Raw genomic sequence first — 23315 nt, forward strand, 5'->3', positions numbered from 1 at the left:
TACAGTACCTATACTTCCTGCCAAGTATGAAAAGGATACGTCGAATAGTTTTAAAATTCTGAGCAGAAATAATTTTTAAATTTTTAGATAAAACACCCTGTAACTCAGTAAGGAACCACATTTTATTTAAGTGTTTTAGGTTAAATCTTCGTATTTTGTTCTAAGGATTTCCCAGTTACTATATGGACAATTATTAATGAAACACCCTGTATATTATAGTTCTGTGTATACAGGATCACTCATTATAGTGAGCGATATGAGATATAGCTCTCTGTGCATGACCAAATTAACAAGTTCGGTGTCTAGCTCGAACAAGCGCCACTTGGCTGGTACCACATACAGTGAAACCTCGATATAACGGACTAATTGGGGGGACAAAGTGTCCGTTAAAGCCAAAAGTCCGTTATATAAAAATAGGTTTAAAATAACTCAAACGATTTAGTGATTTACAAATGTGTCCTCATTGTGTTATAATAAAAATTATATTGAAATTCTGAATTGAAATTTTGAAGCAAAATACAGCGTTTTGGGTCCACTGGACCCCGTTTGTTATGCAGTGTATCCTGGTATGGGCAAGGTTAAGTATGCATATTAGTAACAGGACATTTTTAATTTTTTTACATTTGAACGAATTTTTTGTCCGTTATATCCGAAGTCCGTTAAATAGAGGTCCGTTATATCGAGGTTTTACTGTACTTAAACAATTTATTTAGTTAGACAGTACTACAACTTATGCATCGTCAGTACCTTTGGTAAAACCTTCGTGACGCTACCCATGCATCATGGCCACCGAATGTGTTAAAGCTTGTTAGTGTAGGGGAGCTATACTAAAATATATATTATGTCTCATATATTACCTTATGTATCCATAATATAATATAATATATTATATTATGGAGCCTGAAGACCAAAACAAAAATTTTCAATTGGGCTGTTAATGTGTTACTATGTAATGTCATGTTTTATGTATTTTTTAGTACTAACACATTTGTAGGTAGCAAATCATATTTGTTATTATCATCATCATCATCATTGGCTCGACAACCCTTTCTGGGTCTTGGCCTGTTCCAGGATTCTTCTCCATTCCAGTGCCGGTTTATGCACTGGGCGCTTGGGGCGGGCGCCCAGGGGCCCGGGCCCCGGAGGGGCCCGTAGAGACCCGTTCCTTTTACTAATAAAAAAGTAAAGTCCGCTAAATAATCTACGTATTTTCCAAAATAGAAAAAAAACGACGAAATACCTGCGATTTCCAAATGGATTTTAAGACTGATGACTTTATAAAAACTGCGAACTTTTAAACCAAACAGTGTTTTCTTAGAACGTTATGAAAAATGTTTGAAGATGGAGAAAAAGCTTATTATAGAAGATTAAATAAAAGCAACTTTCATAGATAGAGGAAAACCCAATGGAGGCAAAGAAAAGAGAGATTGGCTAATATACGGCGCAAGTGTTAAAGCTGTTTATTGTTACCCGTGCAAATTATTTTCAATTGAAAAAATAGTTTAACCGAGTTTGGATGGACCCACTGGAAACATTTGAATATTTTGCTCAAATCTCACGAAGAAAGAAAATCTCATCTGAACTCTATGATTACATTAATAACAAGATCATCATTGATTGGAGTTATAGACGCTGTCTTGAAAGAGCAAGTAAAATGCGAAGCTAACTATTGGATAAACGTCCTAAGAAGAGTTGTTGTCACTACTAAATGACTTGCTTCTCAAGGACTAGCTTTCCGTTGATGCAATGAGGATTTAACGAGTCGCCATAAAGGAAAAATTATTAAATACAGTTGTCTTGTATACTTAGCTAAATTTGACTACTTCTTAGCTGAGCATTTACAACGGAATGCGAATAAATGAAAAGATTCAGTTAGCTATCTGTTTCACCAAATTTGCCATGAATTTTTGGAAGTAATGAAATCAAAGCTTGTAGAAACTTTTGACGCTGTAAATGCTTTAGTTAAAAACTAGGGACCCATCAAACCTATTTTTCCAGTTAAGCAATAACAGAGACGAAAAATTAGCAATTAAAATTGAAGGCAAGACACTGCAGAATAAAATCTTTGAGACAGCTCTATTGACACTGATTTGGACAAAAACTTTGGAACGAGTTAATGCAAAAGCAATACGTGAACGTGAAGAAACTGTGGACTTAAACGTGTCAATTGGAGTAGAAATAATGACATCTATTTTGAGATTTGTTGGAGACGTAAGAAATATGTCAAGCGAAATTGAAGTAGAGGCCAAAAATATTTTTTTGCGAAGACCTGGATATATGCTACAAAGATGTTACATCAGCTGTTAGATGATTTTCTACGCTAGATAAATAAGCAGTCACGACCTCAATTAAAACTTTATACTTATGTGAAATATAAAATATATGTTGATGAAACCACAGAGAACTTGCATAATGAAATTACCCTTTCTATAACATTATGCCAAAAGTTAAAGAAACATTTATAAAATTTGGTATCATCCAGGATGTAAAGATTGTACCTAAAGGTAACATTTCCCAATATTTTACCTTTACTGCAAGTTTATTTCACGATACCAACTTCTGATGCATTAGGCGAGCGGTCTTTTTCGGCTTTAAAAATAATAAAAATATATTTAACGCCAAATTTGAGTTAAGAAAATCTAGACGCATATCACTATTGTACTATAGAAAATGAAGACCTCGAGCAACTGAATTGTGATAGTATTATCTGACAGATTGCTAATGCCTAGTCAAGCAAAAAAGTGATCTAATTTTTGTCATATTATTTTTTAGAATATATTTTTTTGTTTGTCATGTGTTGTTTTGTGTAACTTTCTGTTTTTTTATACGTTTTTAAATGTATTTTTTGGAATATTTTTTACGTTTGCTATTCTTCTTGTTTGCTAAAAATTGTGTATGGATTTTACGTTTATAAATACATGAATGTGTTTTCTTGTAAAAAAATCTGACGACGAATAGCAATTAATGGGGCCCCTAAATATTCAGCGCCCAGGGCCCGAAGTTAGGTTAAACCGGCACTGCTCCATTCTGATCTGCTTCGTGCTTTTTTTCTCCAGTTTTTTTATATCATTTTCTATTTGTTCTAAATATCTCAGCTTCGGTCTTCCTCTTGTTCTTTTTCCTACTGGCATCTGTTTGAATATTTTGTTTGGTATTTCGCCTTCTTCCATTCTTCCTACATGTCCCATCCAACGCAGCCGTCCTATTTTAATGAATGTTGTGATATCCGGATCCTGGTATATTTTGTATAGTTCAAAGTTGTACCTTCTTCGCCAAATTCCGTTTTCTTTTGTGCCCGTATATGTGTCGCAAGATTCTTCTTTCAAAGGTGGCTAGCAATGTTTCCTCTCTTTTAGTGAGTGTCCAGGTTTCTGAGCCGTATGTGAGTACCGGTCTTATTAAGGTTTTGTATATTTGGCATTTTGTTTTTCTTGCGACGTTATCTGATCTTAGTTGCCGGATTAAGCCATGGTAACTTTTATTGGCAATTTGATATTATTATCTTATTTAAATTGTATCCCTTTTAAGTTTTGATTTAATGAAATAAACCTTTTAATCAAAAAAGTGTTGTTTAGTTGTGTACACCCAGCAATATCCTGATGTAATGCAGACACCAATTGAATATGATGTAAATACACATCATACAGATGTCTTTCTGTGGTTAAAATTTCACATCCTAAAGACTCATTTATGTAACTTTAGACGTCGCCCCATGTTAAGGTGCTACGCCACTAAGAATGTTTTTTTTTACTTTTTTTTTTTATTTTGAGGCTTAAGCGCTTAGCTATTTAGCACGATACATGATGAGAATTAATACTATTATAATCAGTGCCGATTTATCCACTGGGCGCTTGGGGCAGGGGCCCGAACTGGACCTTCTTTTTATTAATAACAAAATAAAGTCCGATAATAATCGAGGTACATATTATTTAAAATAGAGAAAAAGACTACGAAATACGTTGTAAGAACGTGATAACTTTTAAACCAGAGTGATTCATTAGAAAATTGTATGAAATGTATGAAGCTGGAGACAAAGCTTGTTATATAGACATAGACGATTAATGAAGGCTCATCTTATAGAGTAAAACCCAATGGAGGCAAAGAGAAGAGAGATTGGCTAATATAATACGAAAGTGTTAAAGCTGTTTATTGTTATCCGTGCAAATTATTTTCGATTGAAAAAAATAGTTTAACTGATTTTGGATATATTTTACCCACTGGAAACATTTGAATAGTTTGCTCAAATCTCAGGAAGACAGTAAATTTTATCTGAACTCTATGGTTACATTAGTAACAAGATCATCAATGAAGTTACATGGATCATCAGTTAGATTGAAGTTATAGACACTGGCTTGAAAGAGCAAGTAGAACGCGAAGCTAACTATTGGGTGAAGGTCCTAAGAAGAGTTGATGTCACCATTAAATTACTTGCTTCTTAAGGACTAGCTTTCCGTTGATCTCATGAGGAATTAACCATGGAATTAACGAGTCGTCATAAAGGTAATTAAGTTGTCTGGTATACTTGGCTTTTGACAACTTCTTAGATGAGCATTTACAGCGGAATACGAATAAAGCAAAACGTGCAGTTAGCTATCTGTCTGACCAAATTTGTAATGAATTCCTGGAAGTGATGAAAACAAAACTTGTAGAAACTTTTGACGCTGTAAATGCTTTACTTTAAAACTACGGATCTATCAAACATATTTTTTCCAAGCAATAATAGAGACAAAAAATCAGCAGTGAGAAGTGAAGCTAAGCCAGAATAAAATAGATACCTTTTTGAGACAGCTCTATTATGACACTGGTTTGCGCAAAAATTTTAAAACGCGTGAAATCAACAAGCAAACATTAGAAACTGTGGACTCGAATATGTCAATTAGAGTAGAATTAATGACATTTGGGCTTTGTTGGAGACGTGAGAAATAAATTAAGCGAAATTGAAGTAGAAGCCAAAAATATTTTTTTTTGCGAAGGCTATCTTAAATATTTTTTATCTTAAATATATTCTATAGAATTGACCTTCAAAGAACAAAGAAAAGAAAAACAGTTTTTGATGGATGAGAAGTTGAAAGTGACACAATTTTAAAGGGGCAAGAGCGATCAGACTTGAGGTAGGTATTACCTATTTAATGTTATACGCGACAATATTACTCAAGATCTTTTAAAGAGAATATAATGCTACAAAGATGTTACATCAGCTGTTAGATGTTTCTTACGCTAAATATAGAAGAAGTCAAGACGTGAGTTAATATTTTATGCGAGAAATGTAAGAAATGTTGATGAAACCAAAGAAAACTTGCATAATGAAACTACTCATTTTGTAACGTTAAGCCAAAATTGTAATAAACATTTGAAAAATTTGGTGTCATCCAGGATGTAACGGCAACTTTTCCCAATTTTGAACTTTACTGAAAGTTAATTTGATGATACCAATTTCTAATAGGTCATGCGAGCGGTCTTTTTCGGCTTTAAAAAGAATAAAGATACATATATTAAGGGTCACATTTGGGTCAAGAAAACCTAGAAGCATTATCACTATTGTGTTAAAGAAAACGAAGGACAGGATCAACTGAATTTTGATACTATAGCGGTATTAATATGGCAGTTTGCTACTTGTAAAAGTAAGGTTATATTAAGATTTGAGAATACAAAACTCTTTAAAACTAAAGTGGCATTAGCCTAATTTTAAAGTTCCCGCTAAAAGGAAACAAGTAAATTTGGCAACAGTGCCCAGTGCCGTCGTTTTACATCATAACCATAGAGAAATAAAAAGAGAAGAGAAGAGAAATCATAACCTTTTTTTTATTTCTCTATGATCATAACCTATAAAATCTAGTTTTAAAATCATAGATTTATAATACTCTAGATTGCGCCTTACGATCTTAAAATGGGTGACGGTTGCGACAGAGATAAATGAGCCTATTTGGTCGGTAGTCTCTTTTTAATTTAAGGGGAATATCGACGACGTGACTATCCCACTTTATCGAGTATTATGTATTGACAGTTCGAGCGGGTGGTGACGAGAAATGGTCTTTGGTCTTCGGACATGGATAATCGTGGTTCGAATCCCATACAAACTTTCCCTTTTTTATTTTTAATTTAATCAATATTGCGTTTATTAGATATTTTTACATCTGAAAAATGGACCTAAGTAAATCTAGCAGATAATAAATGTATGTATAGTAAGTTAATATTGGAATACATAATTATTTGTAAAATAAGTCATTCGTTATTAATATAAATTCGGCCTTATTCGAATGACGTGAATAATGTTTGTATTGCTTCTACCTTTTTAAAAAATTGTAATAATAGTTTCATAAATAAAAATAATGTCTAATTACTTATAATTGAATCGGTCATTTCAAAAACAGCAAAGTCCACAATTTTCAGAAACTAACTTTTTGAGAGGAATAGACTCCTTTAAGATAAACGTTGTGTGCAAAAACGACACCAGTCCAGTAAAAACATTAGGAACAAAACTACAATATAACTCTGAATTTTGATGTCATCCATTTCATCCATCTTTCGACTATATAGGTAGTTTTCTTTGCTCTTCTGTAAAATTAGGAATATGTGACTCGTGTCTCGTGTTGTTTTTGAAATGACCGATTCAATTAATAAATCGATGATGGTACATTATGTTGATATTAATTATTGGTAATTTGTACGAATATTTTTAACAATTACTTTATACTATTGTACCATTAACTTATTAAAAAAATAACATTGGCTTTTATATTTTTAAAAATCTATAGGTACCTACACAGTTTTTCTTATTTGTTATATATTTCTTTGCTTAGATTTATTTTAGAGATATAATAATATCTAATAAACGCAATATTGATTAAATAAAAAATAAAAAAAGTAAAGATTGGTATGGGATTCGAACCAGGATTATCCACGTCAGAAGACAAACGACCAGTTCTCGTCGCCATCCGCTCGAACTGTCAAACCATCTAAAATACTCGACGACAGAGTAGGATAGTGACGTCGTCGATACTCCCCTTGAATTAGAAAGAGACTACCGACCAAATAGGCTCATTTATCTCTGTCGCAACCGTCACCCATTTTAAGATCGTAAGGCGCAATCTAGAGTATAATATATCTATGTTTAAAATGTAAACAAAAATATTTCTCTATGAAAATATTAAGACCATAGTTTTTATGAAGCAAATTTAATTTGATTTTTAAACTCATAAGCACAATGACTACATCCGTAGCGCTGTATCAATGCAGATTATGTTTAAATAAAACTCCAACCAGAGTTAACATATTTGGTGGAGATTTTCCCAGAATGCTAGACCTATTAACATCCATAAAGGTAACATATATATTATTTTTAAAGAATTATAATTTATTCTTATTTAATGGTCAAGTTAATTTTCCTTGCTATTAAAATATTCTTTTTTGATTTATTTTTATTTATTAGAGGGGAAACCCCCATTACAAAAAATAATAGTACATTTTTGATTAAAGGCTATTATCAAAACTAGTCTAAATAACATCCAATTAAGAAATGCTTAAAAGATACATATAGGTACATTACAGTGTGTCCACAGATGGGGTGCCCAAGAGGAAAAACTTTTTTATTTTTGATTTTAGCGAAAAATGTCATTCTTGATAAAAAGTTTTGCTTGTTCTAAAACCCTATAAAATGAAATAAAATTCATGTTTTTCAAATTCTGCTTATTTTTATAGCCAATTTTATGTAAATCCCTATAAATTTTTGCACTAAGTTCGAAATTGTAACCATAATAACTTGGGAGAACAACCCTTTCGCTTCTCTGGATTATGAAGCCAGACTTTGTCGTTCTCCTTGAATCATCAAATTATTTATTAATTAAATAATTATTAATCCAATAATTTTAATAATGAAATTTATCACAAGATAAATTCTTTATTGAACGCTTAACATTGTCGAAAAAAAATGACAATTCGCAAATTATTTATTGGAGTTGATAGTTACTAAGCTACATTGTGCCTTGGCAACATTAGATTATTGTTACAATTTCGAACTTAGTGCAAAAATTTATAGGGATTTACATAAAATTGGCTACAAAATTAAGCAGGATTTGAAAAACTTGAATTTTATTTCATTTTATAAGGTTTTAGAACAAGCAAAACTTTTTATCAAGAATGACATTTTTCGCTAAAATTGAAAATAAAAAAGTTTTTTCTCTAGGGCACCCCAACAGTGGACACACTGTATATATTATACATACAGTACAACCTGCCATATCCGGACCTCCCCATATCCGGACGGTTCTGCGCCATCCGGATCTACCGAAATCTACCGAGAAAGGCAGTCCTGCTATTGGACAACGTGCTAAAAGAAGAATTTAAAGATGGCGAAATAATGTATTATAGAATCTATAAAACGTGTCTATCGACGAAAGTTATTGACGGCGTTGATTACTGGAATGTATGAAGGAGAAAATGTTTCAGAGACTATAAAAGAAGTAGTGGTTTTGATATCCAGATTTTTTCATATCCGGATCGGTCTGTCGCCACATTGATCCGGATATGGCAGGTTTGACTGTATACAAAATTAACAAAAACTTACTTAAGAGGATCGGTACGTTTTTTCAACTGCAATGCTATTCAAATGGGGATTCATTTTTTTCGAATCCTGAGAAAACTAATAAGTATTTTTAAAAAATTTAAACGCAGAATGAAAGATTACGTTATTAGCGAGGGCCGAAAGTCCCTGAGAACTTCTATAATGTTTATTTTAATAAGTTACAGATGTGAAAAACTAAGAGAAAATTTAGTGTTATTTTTAATTTCAAATATCTCATTCAAAATAAACTTTTTATTTATTCTAAGGGACTTTCGGCCCTCAGTAATAATTTATTCTTTCATTCTGTGTTTAGATTTTTCAAAAATATTTATTGGTTTTTTCAGGATTCGAAAAAAATGAACACAATGGCCGTGGTAATATTTTTCAAATCTATCTTTGTCATACAACGCACTTAGTCGTCGAATAGAATATTGGGTGCATTCAGATGACCACAGCCACTGGACAGCTGAGCCAGCAGTAGCTGTCAGACGCAGTAGCTGTCAGACGTCACCGCTGGAAGCCAGTCGCTGAGAGATTTACTAAGCTGGATACAACCACTCAGCCGATTTCTGCTGACAGCCAGCCGCTATGGTCGTCCGAACGCACCCATTGTCAGTCAGACACTGACAATCAGTGACAATTTTAAATAATTATTTGACATGAATCAGGAATATTTTTAGTTGTTGATTAAATAATACTGATATAGTCCTTTTTATGACCATTTTTCAGTGCGTAACAGTTTTTCGATTTCTCTCCAATGCATTAAATTGTATGTAACAGAAAAAAAGGCACTTCAGTGATTACAGACATTTATAACATTTCTTCTAGTTATTCTAGTTGTCGATAGATGGCGTCATAATCAAAAAAGAATTATTTATTAAATAAAATAATAATATTATCAATATAATCTGTACAATTTATAAGACTATACAAATCAAAGAAAATACCATTTTATAAATGCAATAGACACAATTGATTTGTTTTTATTCCAAATTGAAAATAAAATGTGACAACTGTCAGATTTAAATAAAATGTCATGTTAGAATAAATGTCATAAATGTGTATTATCATGGACTTACCTTTTTTTCTATAATTTGTGACGCACTGAAAAATGGTCATGAAAAGGAGAATACATAGTGTATTTGATAAATAATTGATTTAAGAGGTGAACTTTATAAAAAGTTATATATTGTGTATTATTTATGGAAGATAGAAGCAGAGAATACATCAAGATATATTCTGTGATCCAAGTATTTTGTTGTTAAAGACGTTCAAAATTGTAAGCGTTCCATAGTAACAATATATTATTAAAAAATCACTTTAACACTTTTCCTCTTTTCTCGATTGAGTATTAGTTTTTGTTGTAGGTATATATAAATTATTACAATCACTGAATACATAGCTAGTGAAAAAATTATCACATTTATTAACTGAATTAATAATTTGCAATTATTCAAAAAATAACAGTTATCCAAGAACATTCAAAAGCCATCTCTTTAAGCTAGTTATGACATTGTCAAGTAGAATGACATTCTAGTTATATGTACATATATCCATACCAGTGTGAATTTTACTACACGTAATTTGCCCTGTAAAGACAGAAAAGGTAGGGATAGCCATAAAATATTTGCGAATTATGTACCCATAGCCTTAAATAATAAATCCATTAGGTACATAAGTTATCACTAGTAAACTGGTACATAAGTGATAGCAATATAACATTAAAATATTTCCAAAAGAATTCTCTTAAATGACTGCAAAGAGTTATTAAACACATCCAATCTATCTTCTCTATTCAAAAACTCTAGGGATCGATCCATGAATGAGTGTCTACCATAATTTGTTGCATGAAAGCCAATAAAAAATAAATTATTTTGTCGTAGCATTCTCTGCGGAACAGCAAATTTGATTTGTGAAAGAATTTCTGGACATGATATAATAGGGAACTTGCATAAATTTTTAAATTCGAAAAAAATGTTATAAATCACAAAAGAACATAATTTAAAACATGTATCAAAGATAAAAAAGTTTTGTTTGTCTTTCGTTTGGCCCCTAAAGACGATTAAAAATTCAAATTAAAACAGGTGGTCCAAAACGCATCGTGACGTCACTTGGTTTTACATTTACATTTTTCCAATAAAGTAAACATAATTTTAAATTAGTTGTTATAAACGTCAGTAGAAAATACATTTATGTGACGTTACAAGTGTTTTTGATCGTTTGACCTATTCATAGAAAATTTGTACTTTTACAAAATGGTTTTATTTTCAATAGTAAACCTTCGTTCCTTTCCTTCAAAAACAGTATAAAACTACAATTTTAACAAACTGGTATATATTATTACAATGACATACGATAAATGTCATTAGAATATAAATATTTTTGACTTATTCCACGACGATGAGCTTGCCAAATACCCAAGTAGGTGGAGGCCAATAAACTAAAGAATGAGAAGAAGAATATACCTAAATATAAGGTTGTGTCTAGGTATACGCTAACGTGTACGCAAATAAAAAAGTTAGAGTGTCAGTGATTTCTTATTTTTTATTTGTTTAGTGTTTGTTTTTAAATTAACTACGGAGTGCGGACAATTATTTAGTTCTTTTAATGAGTTTAAGAACATTTTAAAACAGTACGCAAAAGATAAGAGACTATAAATTAATATATATATATATATATATATATATATATATATATATATATATATATATATATATATATATATATATATATATATATATATATATATATATATATATATATTTTTAGTTATAAATGAAATAGTATTACCGTAAAAGATTAAAATAAAAGGAAGCCCTAAAGCTTTCACAATAATAATCAACTTGTTTTGAAGCTATTATCCTTGTGGCATTTTTGTAATCAACTATTCTAAATGGGAACTAAGCCACAATTTAACTAAAAAATTGATTTTATTAACGTTTCGACTTCTAAACCGGATGTCGTTGTCAAAATACAAATATTATTAAATTAAACAAAAATGTTGTTGCTTAGTAAAAAATTTTTTCTAATAATTTATTTAATCTGACTAATTTTTGTATTTTGAAAATGCCATCCGATTTGGACGTCTAAACGTTAATAAAATAATTTTTTTAGTTAAATTGTGGCTTATTTTGCATTTAGAATAGTTGATTATAATAATTCACTTACGTATAAAAATTATTTTAACAATATTTTGTACCTACATGTCTGTCAACTAAATACATATAATTATTTTGCTAACCTAAATATATACTTTTATATATACACATTGATTTATTACAATTAAGTTTGAAACATCTGAATAGTTCTGCTTCCCTTCCCTTAACAAATATGTTTCCATCAAACAAACACTAAACATATCAAAATAGCATGTACCAAAATATATAGCCACTGCACAAGCTAAATAATGACGTCACTGGCTTGATGAAGTTTAATTCGCGTCTACCTAACTTTTTTATTTGCGTACACGTTAGCGTGTACCTAGACACAGCGAAATATAACCATAATAAAAACTAATGCAAAACTATGTGACGTCACGTGCCGTTTGAACTATTTTATACCGCTGAAGACTTTAAATATGTATTTCTAAGTTATTACGAGTTTTTAAAGCGTGAAATTTTGGAAATCTCATTTTTAAACAAAACTGAACATTATTATCTAATAAAAAAAAATGTGCAAGTTCCCTATTCCATTCAATAGTTTGAAAACAAAGCAAAATATCAAACATGGTTCTTCTCTTCTCCAATGTATCCAGTTTAAGATACTTTAAAATATGAGAATAGTTGTGCTCAGAAATCATATTCAGATTTAACATATAATTATAATATCGTAGAAATTTATGTTGCACACTCTCCAGTAATGACTTATAGACATTATACTGAGGAGACCAGATACAGTCGGAAAAATGAAAGAATACCCATGAACGAACATATAAAACACGCTGTATTTTCCTGTCACCATGTCACAAAGAAAATTGCCCAGCGCAAGTACATGTAATAATAACTATTACATGTACTTGCGCTGGCCAATTTTTTGTGTGACAAGGTGACAGGAAAATACAGCGTGTTTTATATGTTCGTTCATGGGTATTCTTTCATTTTTCCTACTGTAATTGACCCATATTCAAGCTGTGATCTGACCAACCCAACATATACTGTCTTCACTGCCTCCAAAGATAACCCTTTACAATTTCTTAGAGTAAAACCTAACATGCTGTTCGCTTTTACTGTTAATCCCTCTATATGATCACTTAAATTCAGTTTGGAGTCAAATAGTATACCCAAGTCTTTAGCTATCTCATTTATTTTAAGATTTTGCCCATTTATAGAATCAAATGATGGTATTCTATTTTTTTTCCTATGAAAGTAAATCTGAAAGCATTTATCAATATTAAGATCTAAAAGATTTTGTTCACACCACTGAAAATATTCTGCATGACATGAGCTGCTGTTGGAAAACCTGTACTCGTTACTTGAATTTTACTCAAGAACTATAATCAAATACTATGGACTGTAATACATACAACTCTTGACATTTCCCATTACATTTGAGGAAGCAAAAAAATAGCGCCATCTAGGCGGTCTACGGTGATAACCATAGCAATCTAACCTTACATTTATAAAATTGCTTTATTATTGTTTTTGTATGTGTTTGAACTATTTTTATTTTAATTTAATTTAGCAAAATTAGCTTGTTATTCAAAAATTTATAAAATTAAATTTGAATGTTTACGTCAAATTTTACGTTGTCACAACGTAGTTTCACCGCAAGCCGACAGTGGCGCTAGTGGCAACGTGCTTCAAGATTTCTGTGGGAGTTGGATGTATTACAGTCAATAGTATTTGCTATAATATTCCCGTAAATCTCAATTCCTTCATCCTTTCAGCGATGTCAATACAGTCTAAAGACAATTACGTTGTCCATAAAAGTCTCCAATAAAATGGGAGCAACACAGCTCGCAGTGTAAAGACTTATGTTGGGAATAACTTATAAAGATTGAGTCAGCAATGAAGAAATACATAGAAGGACAAAAGTAGAGGATCTAATACAATACACCGCTTCGTTGCAGGGGTCTTGGATAGGCAACATAAGAGAAATGTGGGTCAACCCCCAAAAAGATGGCTGAGCCACATTAAGGAAAGGGCAGGAATACAGTAGCACTAGATAGCATAGTATTCCATCTAAATAAGTTAGTTTTAATTTTTTTTTCTGCCTTTAATTCAAATCATTGCCTTGTCTATTGCCTGTGTTAATTCTGTTTCATTTACTTCTGTTAGTTTTTTTGGTTCATGCTTTGTTTTACTGATTTTATAAGTTGTTTCTGGTCTTTATTCCATATCTGCGCCTCATCATTTAATTTTAATTTTTTGAAATCATACCTTGACATTTTTTTCTTCTGATTTAACTTTTTTAGCCTTCATTGTGATTTCCCTGTAAGATACAGTCGAAAAAATGAAAGAATACCCATGAACGAACATATAAAACACGCTGTATTTTCCTGTCACCGTGTCACAAAGAAAATTGTCCAGTGCCAGTACATGTAACAATAATTATTACATGTACTTACGCTGGCCAATTTTTTGTGTGACACAGTGACAGGAAAATACAGCGTGTTTTATATGTTCGTTCATGGGTATTCCTTCATTTTTCCTACTGTATATTCAGTACTGTTCATATTATTGTTAATATGTAGGTACTTCTTTACCCTTAATTACTCTCACTTTACATTTGTTTCATATTACCTGCATTACACTGCTTATGACAGTGCAGTGACAAATAGAAGTTTATTCGATGAATAGATAGATAGATAGATAGATAGAATTTATTCGTCTAGAAATTTATACAATGTATACAACATTACACAAATTTATCTGACTAGTCAAAAAAAATATTATATGTTATACAAAAGTAAACACATTAAAAAATTAGTACATTAAAATTTACAAAAAAAAAAGAATGTGTGTACTTTGTACGCACATAAGAAGTTATTCTTCTATTATATAATTTTAACGAAGTAAATATACTTAACAGGTTATTTGTATTCTATTTAAATATTAAACTAACTTTCTTATCTACCACTTTCAAAAATTTTTTATTAAAACAACCAAAAATAAAAAAAAATGAATCGTCCAGGATTGGAACCCGGGGTCTTTCGATCTCTGACTGAACACTCAACGACTAGACCACCGACTCTCCTGTAATTGACACGTAAGTTTCGGATATAATTACACAACACAGTGACAAATAGATTGAGTGGTATCGTGATAAAAATGTTATACCTACATATTTTATTATCTTACTACAGAAGAAGAGAAATTCAAAGACACAAAAATTATAATAAATAATACATTTACTAAAAACACTAATATATTCTTTTAATGACTTATTAGCGCTGATACAGATACTATCTTGAAAGATTAGAAACGAACTACATACTGTCTGTGTGCGCATGCGCGCAGATTTATGAAAAATGTTACTCTCAATCGCGCCTAAAGAAGAATAACTTCAAAAAAATACATTACAGGAAACACATTAAAAATTTAAAAATTCTTCAATACTGTAAAAAGCATGGCTAACTAGAAATGTTTTTAGATTTTGTTCAAAGCATTTAATAGTGCCAAGATGCATCTTATGTGTCACCGGCATGTCACTGAACTTATTAAAACATTTGATCCCAATGTAGGTAGGAGCATGCTGTGCCAATCCCAGGCGGGAAAAAGGCTGGTGTATGTTATCCTTGAGGCGTGTGTTATGTGAATGTAGATCAGCGTTCCTAAGGAATGTTTGCTCATGTTTTTTTATATACATTATTAGTTGTAAAATATATAGGCTAGGAAGAGTCAAGATGTTAGCTTTTATAAATAGTGGTTTACATGATGTAGTTGGTGATACTTTAAACATAGTTCGTAGTATTTTTTTTTGAGATATAAAAGCTCTATTCATGAATGGAGATGAGCCCCAAAATATTAAGCAGTACTGAAGGACTGACTGCACCAAGCCATAGTACATTAGTTTTAATATATATGGAAGGATACAATATCCCTTTATTTCTAATTACATAACAACGACTACTTAGTGTCGAGGTTACTTTATCTATTTTCCCAACTTAGCTTTGGATCTAGCATCAGTCCTAAAAATTTTATTACTTCAGCATTTTGAATGGACTTGTGATCAATATATAGATAAGGATCATAGTCAGGGGCTATATTCTTTGGTAAAAATCTCATAAAACTGGTTTTTGTTATATTTAATTTAAGGCCGTTAAATAAAGTTATTCAACCAATAAATTGACAATATCTACGTTTCACTAACGTCAAATAACATTTTATTTATTTACTTATCAAATAAGTATTTTCTCTTCGAATAAATTGACAAGTTAATTTCACTTTAAATATCTATAACAAAGAAAACTCGTCAGCTTAACTTTAAACTATCAAAATGTCTGTTCTCTACTGTGAGGCCACTTTTTGTGTTCAGTAGATACATGTAACACTTTTTATTGCAGAAAACATTGACTACAAATTATTCAGTCATTGCCTACTAATAATTCTGTAGCATCTATAGATTTATTATATTTTTAATAAAACTTTCTTTGTTCTTTTTCATAAATTAATTATTGTTTCATATCGTATTTTATGTTAAAGGTACACGAAGACGATGGCTTACCAAAATATAGTTGTACAAAATGTGCAGAAGAAGTTCAGATGGCTTTGGCGGTTAAGAAACGTATTATAGAGGCACATCAGTTTCTATTAGAAGCTCTAGAAAACAAGAGGGCAATATTTGAAACAATAGAGATAACCCCTATTATTAATATAGTCGAATCTTCAGTGCCAAAAAAGAGAAGAATCACTAAGCAAAAAATAGTTTCTAAAAAATCTAAACCAATAATTAAACAAAATCAAACCCAACCAAAATCAGAATTAGTTGAGAGCTCAAAAGAAGCAACAACAAATAAAGATGCAAATGAAGTAAGTGTAAAATGTGATATAAAAACTGAAGTAGTAGAAAAAACAAATCAACCAAACACAAATAAAGAAGAAAAAGGAGCACTAGATCAAGATATTTTTAATGAAGTCCAATCTTCAGTACCAAAAAAGACAAAAACCACTAAGCAAAAAATAGTTTCTAAAAAAGCTAAACCAATAATTAAACAAAAGCAAATCCAACCAAAGTCAGGATTAGTTCAGAAATCAAATGAAGCAACAACAAATGAAGGTGTAAATGATGACTCAAATGAAGCAACAACAAATGAAGGTGCAAATGATAACTCAAATGAAGTAGCAACAGATGAAGATGCAAATGAAGGAAGTGTAAAATGTGATATAATAACTGAAGGAGCAGAAAAAACAAATCAACCAAATGAAATTAAACAAAAAAAGAGAAGACGGAAACGTATTGAGAGTACTGACTTTACTTGTGAAACATGTAATTTAAGTTTTTCAGGTAATCACATGTTTATATGTTTACTTTTTTAAGAGACATAATTTTAACATTCTTGTGTCTTTAAATGTTTCACAATTATTACGGTTAAATTTTTCTATTTCTAACAGCACTTCATGAGTTTGTATTCATGTCCAATATCAAATGTTATGTGATTTCTGTGGTTTTCTGGATTTTACGCCGTTTTGAATTATAGATCTGGATCCTATGTATCAAATAATTGACGAATATACCAAATATTAATTCAATTGAATTAATAGCAAGCTGAAAATTTGTTAATAGCTTAACTGTGTGTAGTCGGACATATTTTGATGTATGGGAACACTGGAATCACCAACATAATTCATGTCATTTGACATGTACTATGTGTCGAACTTCTTAAAATGCCCAACATTTTATTGTCGGACAAACATTTTCTCGTCAGTGGCGGCTGGTCAGAGGAGGCAAGGGAGGCTTAGCCTCCCCATAAATTTTTTACACACTCTACACTGTTTTGTTTACTTTGCTATTTTGCTTCGCTTTCGAGATATCGCAAAAAGTTATTTGAACAAGTTGTTCCAAATAATATTCTAACCCCACATACCAAATTTTAGCACAAAATTCGCACTTTTAGTTTTTTCATTATTTGTAGTCGGGATCCTAAAATCGCAGAGGAGGCTGCTGGCCGGAAAATCTCACTTGCTAATGCTCCGCGTAGCCCAGCAGCGTTTAAGGATGGTTTAAGGAGGTCCGGTCTCCTTAGAGCTGCACATTGCTTAACGCCCGCTGCCCGGGAATCGGGCAAGTGAGATTTTTCGGCCAGCAGCCTCCTCTGCGGATTTTAGGATCCTGACTACTAATAATGAAAAAACTAAAAGTGCGAATTTTGTGATGAAATTTGGTATGTGGGATTAGAATAATATTTGGAACAACTTGTTTAAATAACTTTTTCCGATATCTGTAATGCAAAGCAAAATATCGGTAATTTACCGTGTTTCTGCATTCGCAGAATAAGCCGCTTTTAGAATTAAAAAAATTGAGTTGAGTATCTTAAACAATGTGAACCTTCAACCTCTATGGACTGCAAAACTTCAAATCTGTATTTATTTTGATATTCATATCTATTTACAGAGATAGAATTGTTAACAAATAAACGACACAAACTTTGGTAATAAACTTTTACAATAATTATATATGTACTAACTATTTTTAAAATATGATAATATGAAATTATGAATTATGATGATATTATAAAATGTAAATAAAAAATGGTCAAAAAGATGGGGCCTTAAATTAGATTTTTTTGGCGGATTTTCTTTTGCTAGTACAAATTTGTCTAGATAATTTACAGTTAGGTATAGCCTCCCCTATTGAAAAAATCACGAGCCGCCACTGTTTCTCATATATTATAAACTATAATCTCTTATATTATTAACGCACCATTCATATTTTTCTCACTAATCTTTTTATTAAGTGCATTCGCGGGTGCCTGTCTGCGACAAATTAGCAGCAATACGCATGCGCACTTTAAAATGATATAAATAATATCGTTAATAGATATACAAGGTATATTTACCTGGAGCCTAAGGCCTATAAGGCCTGTTAGTGCTGTTTTATATATTTACCTAGTATAATTTAATAAATGGGTATTAATATTAATTAAAAGTAAATATACCTTGTATATTTATCTATTAACGGTATTATATATATATATATATATATATATATATATATATATATATATATATATATATATATATATATATATATATTAAGTGAGGTTAGAAATTGTCCGCGACAATTTGTCCACTGTAGCCGCGAACGCAACTATTGGTAATTTACTGTACGACAAGTTGCCTATGGACCTTGTTTGACAGTGACAGTTGTTATGTAAGCTAATAATAGTCTTGTTTTAACAATAATTTATATTAAACTTCGTTTTAGACTAAAAGTGAGTTAAACTTTTCATAAGAAGTGCCGATTAAAACAAAGTGCTTGTGAGAAACAGGCTTTTTATTGTGATATTTTTCATCACATGCATGTTTGGAAGTTTATTTGCATAAAATAAAAGCAGCTTTACATCAAGGCTATGCAAGTCCGTCTTGCATGGCATATCTCTTGCGTAGCCTGACCTTTTTACATCGGAGCTATTTCTGTGCAATTTTAGATACCACTTTCATTGTTGCCAATAGAAGAAATATATCAAATTATTAACTTTAGATATTTCACTTGGAAACTTCAGTCCATAATTAAATATATTCAAATATAAATCACATATTATTACATCCAATAAATACCATTTAAACTTACACAATAAGGTTAAGTTTTTTTCTAAACTATAAATTTTGTCATATTGGCAACATGAATTTTGACAGGACTTGCATCAAAATAGCATGAAAAATAGAACATGTTTTAATTTTTCGTCTAGCACAGGAATTGCATGGAAATAGCGCTTGGGCATGCGCAGTAGCGTGATCTGTCTTGCATGGCTCTTGCCTAGCATGAAAATAGCATAATGTAAAACTGTCCTAAGAATCAAATAAAGAAATGAACCGCCAAAGAAATTTGTCAATGGAGGGGGCAGTGCGGGCATCGACTCTCCTAGATGAAGGATATTCAATGCGATACGTTTCAGGTTTGTATATTCGAAATGTCGCGATATCGTCTCGAACAGTTAGAAGACGTTTACATGAAGCAGAATTGAGCAACAAAAAACCCTTGCTTACCAGAGAACACAGGGTTCAGAGATTGAATTTTGCAAGATTGCATCAAAATTGGACCATCGATGATTGGAAATGAGTTCTTTTCTCCGATGAGACTATTCAGCATCTCCACCGCCGTCTGACAAGAATGGTTGTGTGTTGTGTCCTGCTCCTGCACTGGCTTTAACATTTGTTTACCACTGGAACCCGTTTTAAATGTTAACTAGCATTAATATTACGATATATATAACTATAAAATACTGCAATAATGACAGAACACGTCCGCGTAATACCGACTCAGCAAGTAAAACAAAATAGTCGGTGAGTATAACGATGCCCATAACTATTTATTTAAAATTCGGTGTGGTGTATTCTTCAGTTATGAGATAGTTATTTTTTCAACGTTATATTAGAAATAACATTTGAGGAACAAAGTTTGACGTAACGAAGAGAACCTTATATAGAAATAGTACAAGTTAAATTGAGCGCGAGAGATCGTTCGGAACATGCTACAGGATGAGTAGATGACCGTAAGAGTAAATACCCAACGTCGGCCACCGTCGATGACCGACCAGCAAACAGCTGTTAGGGTTCGGTGGTGTTTCAAACGGTAGATAGAAACAGGTTGCCAGATTGGTGTATTTTCCCACAATTTTGGGGCAATTTGAAAGCGTCTAGGGAAATTTTTCTAAGCAGAAATTGTGGTGGGATTTTTTGGGTTCGGAAAATTATGGAGGATTTTAAGGGGTCATGGTAAATTAAATTTGCGAATGTACATAGACCTGTATATTATACTCCCATATAATCGAAGACGATAGGAACTATTAATTATTTCCAGGGCCCTCGTTGATTAGTAGTATAATTTTGGTTCTAATGGTATAATTCTTCATTTGACTACTAATTTATTAAAATGTGGCAAAAATTTAAATTTGCGGTATTTGAGCTTCAATTTGAGGGAATTTCAGTTTCTAAGTGGGGGATTTATAAAATATCATTTGACAACTCTGGATAGAAAGCTCAGTAGGTACTTAAAATAAAATTTCACCTATTAGCTTCTAAATTCACTTGATTTCTGTGTAAAAACAAGTCAAAAGATGAACCTAACCTTACACCTGATACCTTACATATGTAACTACAAAGTTGTCTCATAACTTGAGGTTTAACAGGTAAAAGTTTAAAGGTTTAAAGTAACAGTTGATGTATCAGATAACTCAAGAACTGTCAAGAAATAACGCAAGTAGTTAAGTTAAATATGATACATCACACCAATTCGAGGATTATAACTTAACTACAGGATAAATTTACGTTAAAGATAACTTCGGTCATCCATCACACGGCTGAATGTGTGTCAACACCATCATTCATGAAAAAGTCTAGACTTCTGTTACGAATCTTAGAATTTTAATGGAGTCACGTGATAAATAGGTACATACTTAATATCTTCATCCGTACAAAAAAAACTGTTTTTAGAAGAATGTTACATAGCACCTGCATCCACTCAATGTTACTTGACAATGCCAATCAGACTTCGTGTCTTCAATTATGTATCATAATTCTTCATCTTCCTCTAGCCATTCACGTCCACATCTGAACATAAGTCTCTTCAAGTCTTCCTTTCCATTGTTTTTTTTTTGTACGCTACTTGTAGCCAATTTCTCCCGGTAGGCCGTTTCAGACCATCTGTCCATCTCATAGAAGGTCTGCCTCTGGGTCTTTTGTGATGGTATTTTCTTGTGGCATTTTTGTAATTAACTATTTTTAATGGGAAATAAGCCACAATTTTACTAAAAAATTATTTTATTAATGTTTCGACGTCCAAATCGGATGCCGTTGTCAAAATACAAAAATTTTATATTTTTTTATATATAACATTTTAAATTTTATAATATAAAATGATGTTATATATTATATAACATCTATGTGTACATATTCAATTACTGGATACACCATTAATTTTGCTACTTGCAAAAATTATTGTTTTGCTATTAACTACGTGTGTGTTTTTTTTGTTTTTTAGATAGAAAGTCATTCACTATGCACAAAAGGATACAAGAAAAAAGCAAGTGTGATATTTGCGGCCGACTCATTAAACCAGACAACATGAAGAATCATGTCTTGATACATACAGCATCCATCGGTCCATCAGTTTGTTCTGTTTGTGGAGTCACGTATAAAAATTTTAACTGTTTAAGAGCTCACTTCTTTCATTACCACAAGCATACTGCTAATCAGTACATTTGTGAAGAATGTGGTAAAAGCTTTCGAATGAAATATACATTCTTATTGCATAAAAAAAAGGTTCATATGGGTATAAAGAACTGTAAATGCAGTACTTGTGGAAAAGCTTTCTTTGCCAACTCCAAGTTATTAAGTCATATCCGAATGACTCACGAAAAACTGAGACCTCATGTTTGTGAATATTGTGGTACTGGCTTTTTTTCTAGGTATGCTTTAAGAACTCATGAAAGACAACATACCGATGAAAAACCGTTCGTTTGTCAGCACTGTTCAGAAGGGTTTAGACAGCGGGTTTCATTACGATCCCATTTGAAATCAAAACATGGAATAGAGGAAGCCAAGGACTTCTTGTGTAAAACTTGTGAGAAAGGTTTCGCTACAGATTACGCTTTGAGTGTACATCAAAGGTCACACGAAACTAAGAAGTGTGAAATTTGTTCAGAAAATTTTGCTGGAGATGAATATTTGGCAAACCATCTAAGGGAAATCCATCATCTGGAAGTAGAAATGAATCAAGATAGTTAAAATTATTTTTGGTTTGTTGTGTCCAGTATTTCTTGAATTAAGTAATTTCCTTGTATTATTTGTATGTGCTTTACCTCTACGAGGCTGACATAAGTAATAAAATATTTACAAAAAATACAGTTTTATAGTACTATAAAATATTATTTGATACAATCCGTTCGCTAAGCTTGGGAATATTTTGACAGGTTCTTTGTTGGAAACAACACAACAATTCCTATTTATAACTACGCATGAAGCTAAATTGGGAACCGTTGAGACCATTGTCTTACAATTTCTGTAAAGAAATAAATATAATTTAAACAAACAGTTCTGTATTTCACTCATAGAGGTATATATTAACATAGAGTGAGCCTATACCTTCCGCGCTTCCTGACGACAAGATCTCATGGACTGGTTTGCGGCATCTCTTTCTAACACATTGTATCGAGAAACTAAGATGACATTAAGTGTGAGTGTTGGTACGGAAGGGGAGGACAACTGTCGCAGCTTTACTATGCGTAAGAGTGAAACAGCACTAATCCAAATAAAAAAGATGATGTCGTCACTTCGCTCTGAATGACACTCTCTCTATGCTAATATATAACTCTATGATTTCACTGTTATGGAATTTTGACACTAATGACATTTATGAAATTTGACACTATTGGCATTTCATAGGTTAATTAAAGGTTTGTTCCAACAAAATAATGCATTCTGTGTCTGTATATCGTGCGTTCCATGGGTTATTTTGTTTACTGCGCAGGACAGTGATCGTTACAAGTTGTTTTTAGAACTCTTTAGCGACGTAGGTATTAGTATAATAAAAAAGAACTTTTTTATAATAAAACGTTTTTATTATTTATAGGGGAGAATATAAAATAATTTGACGA

At 31.7% G+C, this 23315-nt stretch overlaps 1 protein-coding gene across 6 annotated transcripts in view; it reads left to right on the forward strand.

Annotated features, from left to right (window-relative positions):
- LOC126884694 (gastrula zinc finger protein XlCGF46.1-like) overlaps window positions 1-22565 on the forward strand; it is a 220260-nt gene extending 197695 nt beyond the window's left edge. For 5 of the 6 annotated variants that reach the window (XM_050650777.1, XM_050650775.1, XM_050650778.1 and 2 more), the window contains exons 2-3: window positions 16204-17005; window positions 21701-22565. In XM_050650777.1, coding sequence (XP_050506734.1) covers window positions 16204-17005; window positions 21701-22446 — 1548 coding nt within the window. In that variant the 3' untranslated portion in view covers window positions 22447-22565. Of the gene's footprint in view, window positions 1-7084; window positions 7322-16203; window positions 17006-21700 lie in introns of those variants that run through there. The other variant, XM_050650773.1, reaches the window with a different exon arrangement.
- Window positions 22566-23315: the final 750 nt, after the last annotated feature.

This window comes from Diabrotica virgifera, chromosome 5, assembly GCF_917563875.1.
Source record: "Diabrotica virgifera virgifera chromosome 5, PGI_DIABVI_V3a".
In the NCBI taxonomy this organism is placed as follows: Eukaryota; Metazoa; Arthropoda; class Insecta; order Coleoptera; family Chrysomelidae; genus Diabrotica; species Diabrotica virgifera.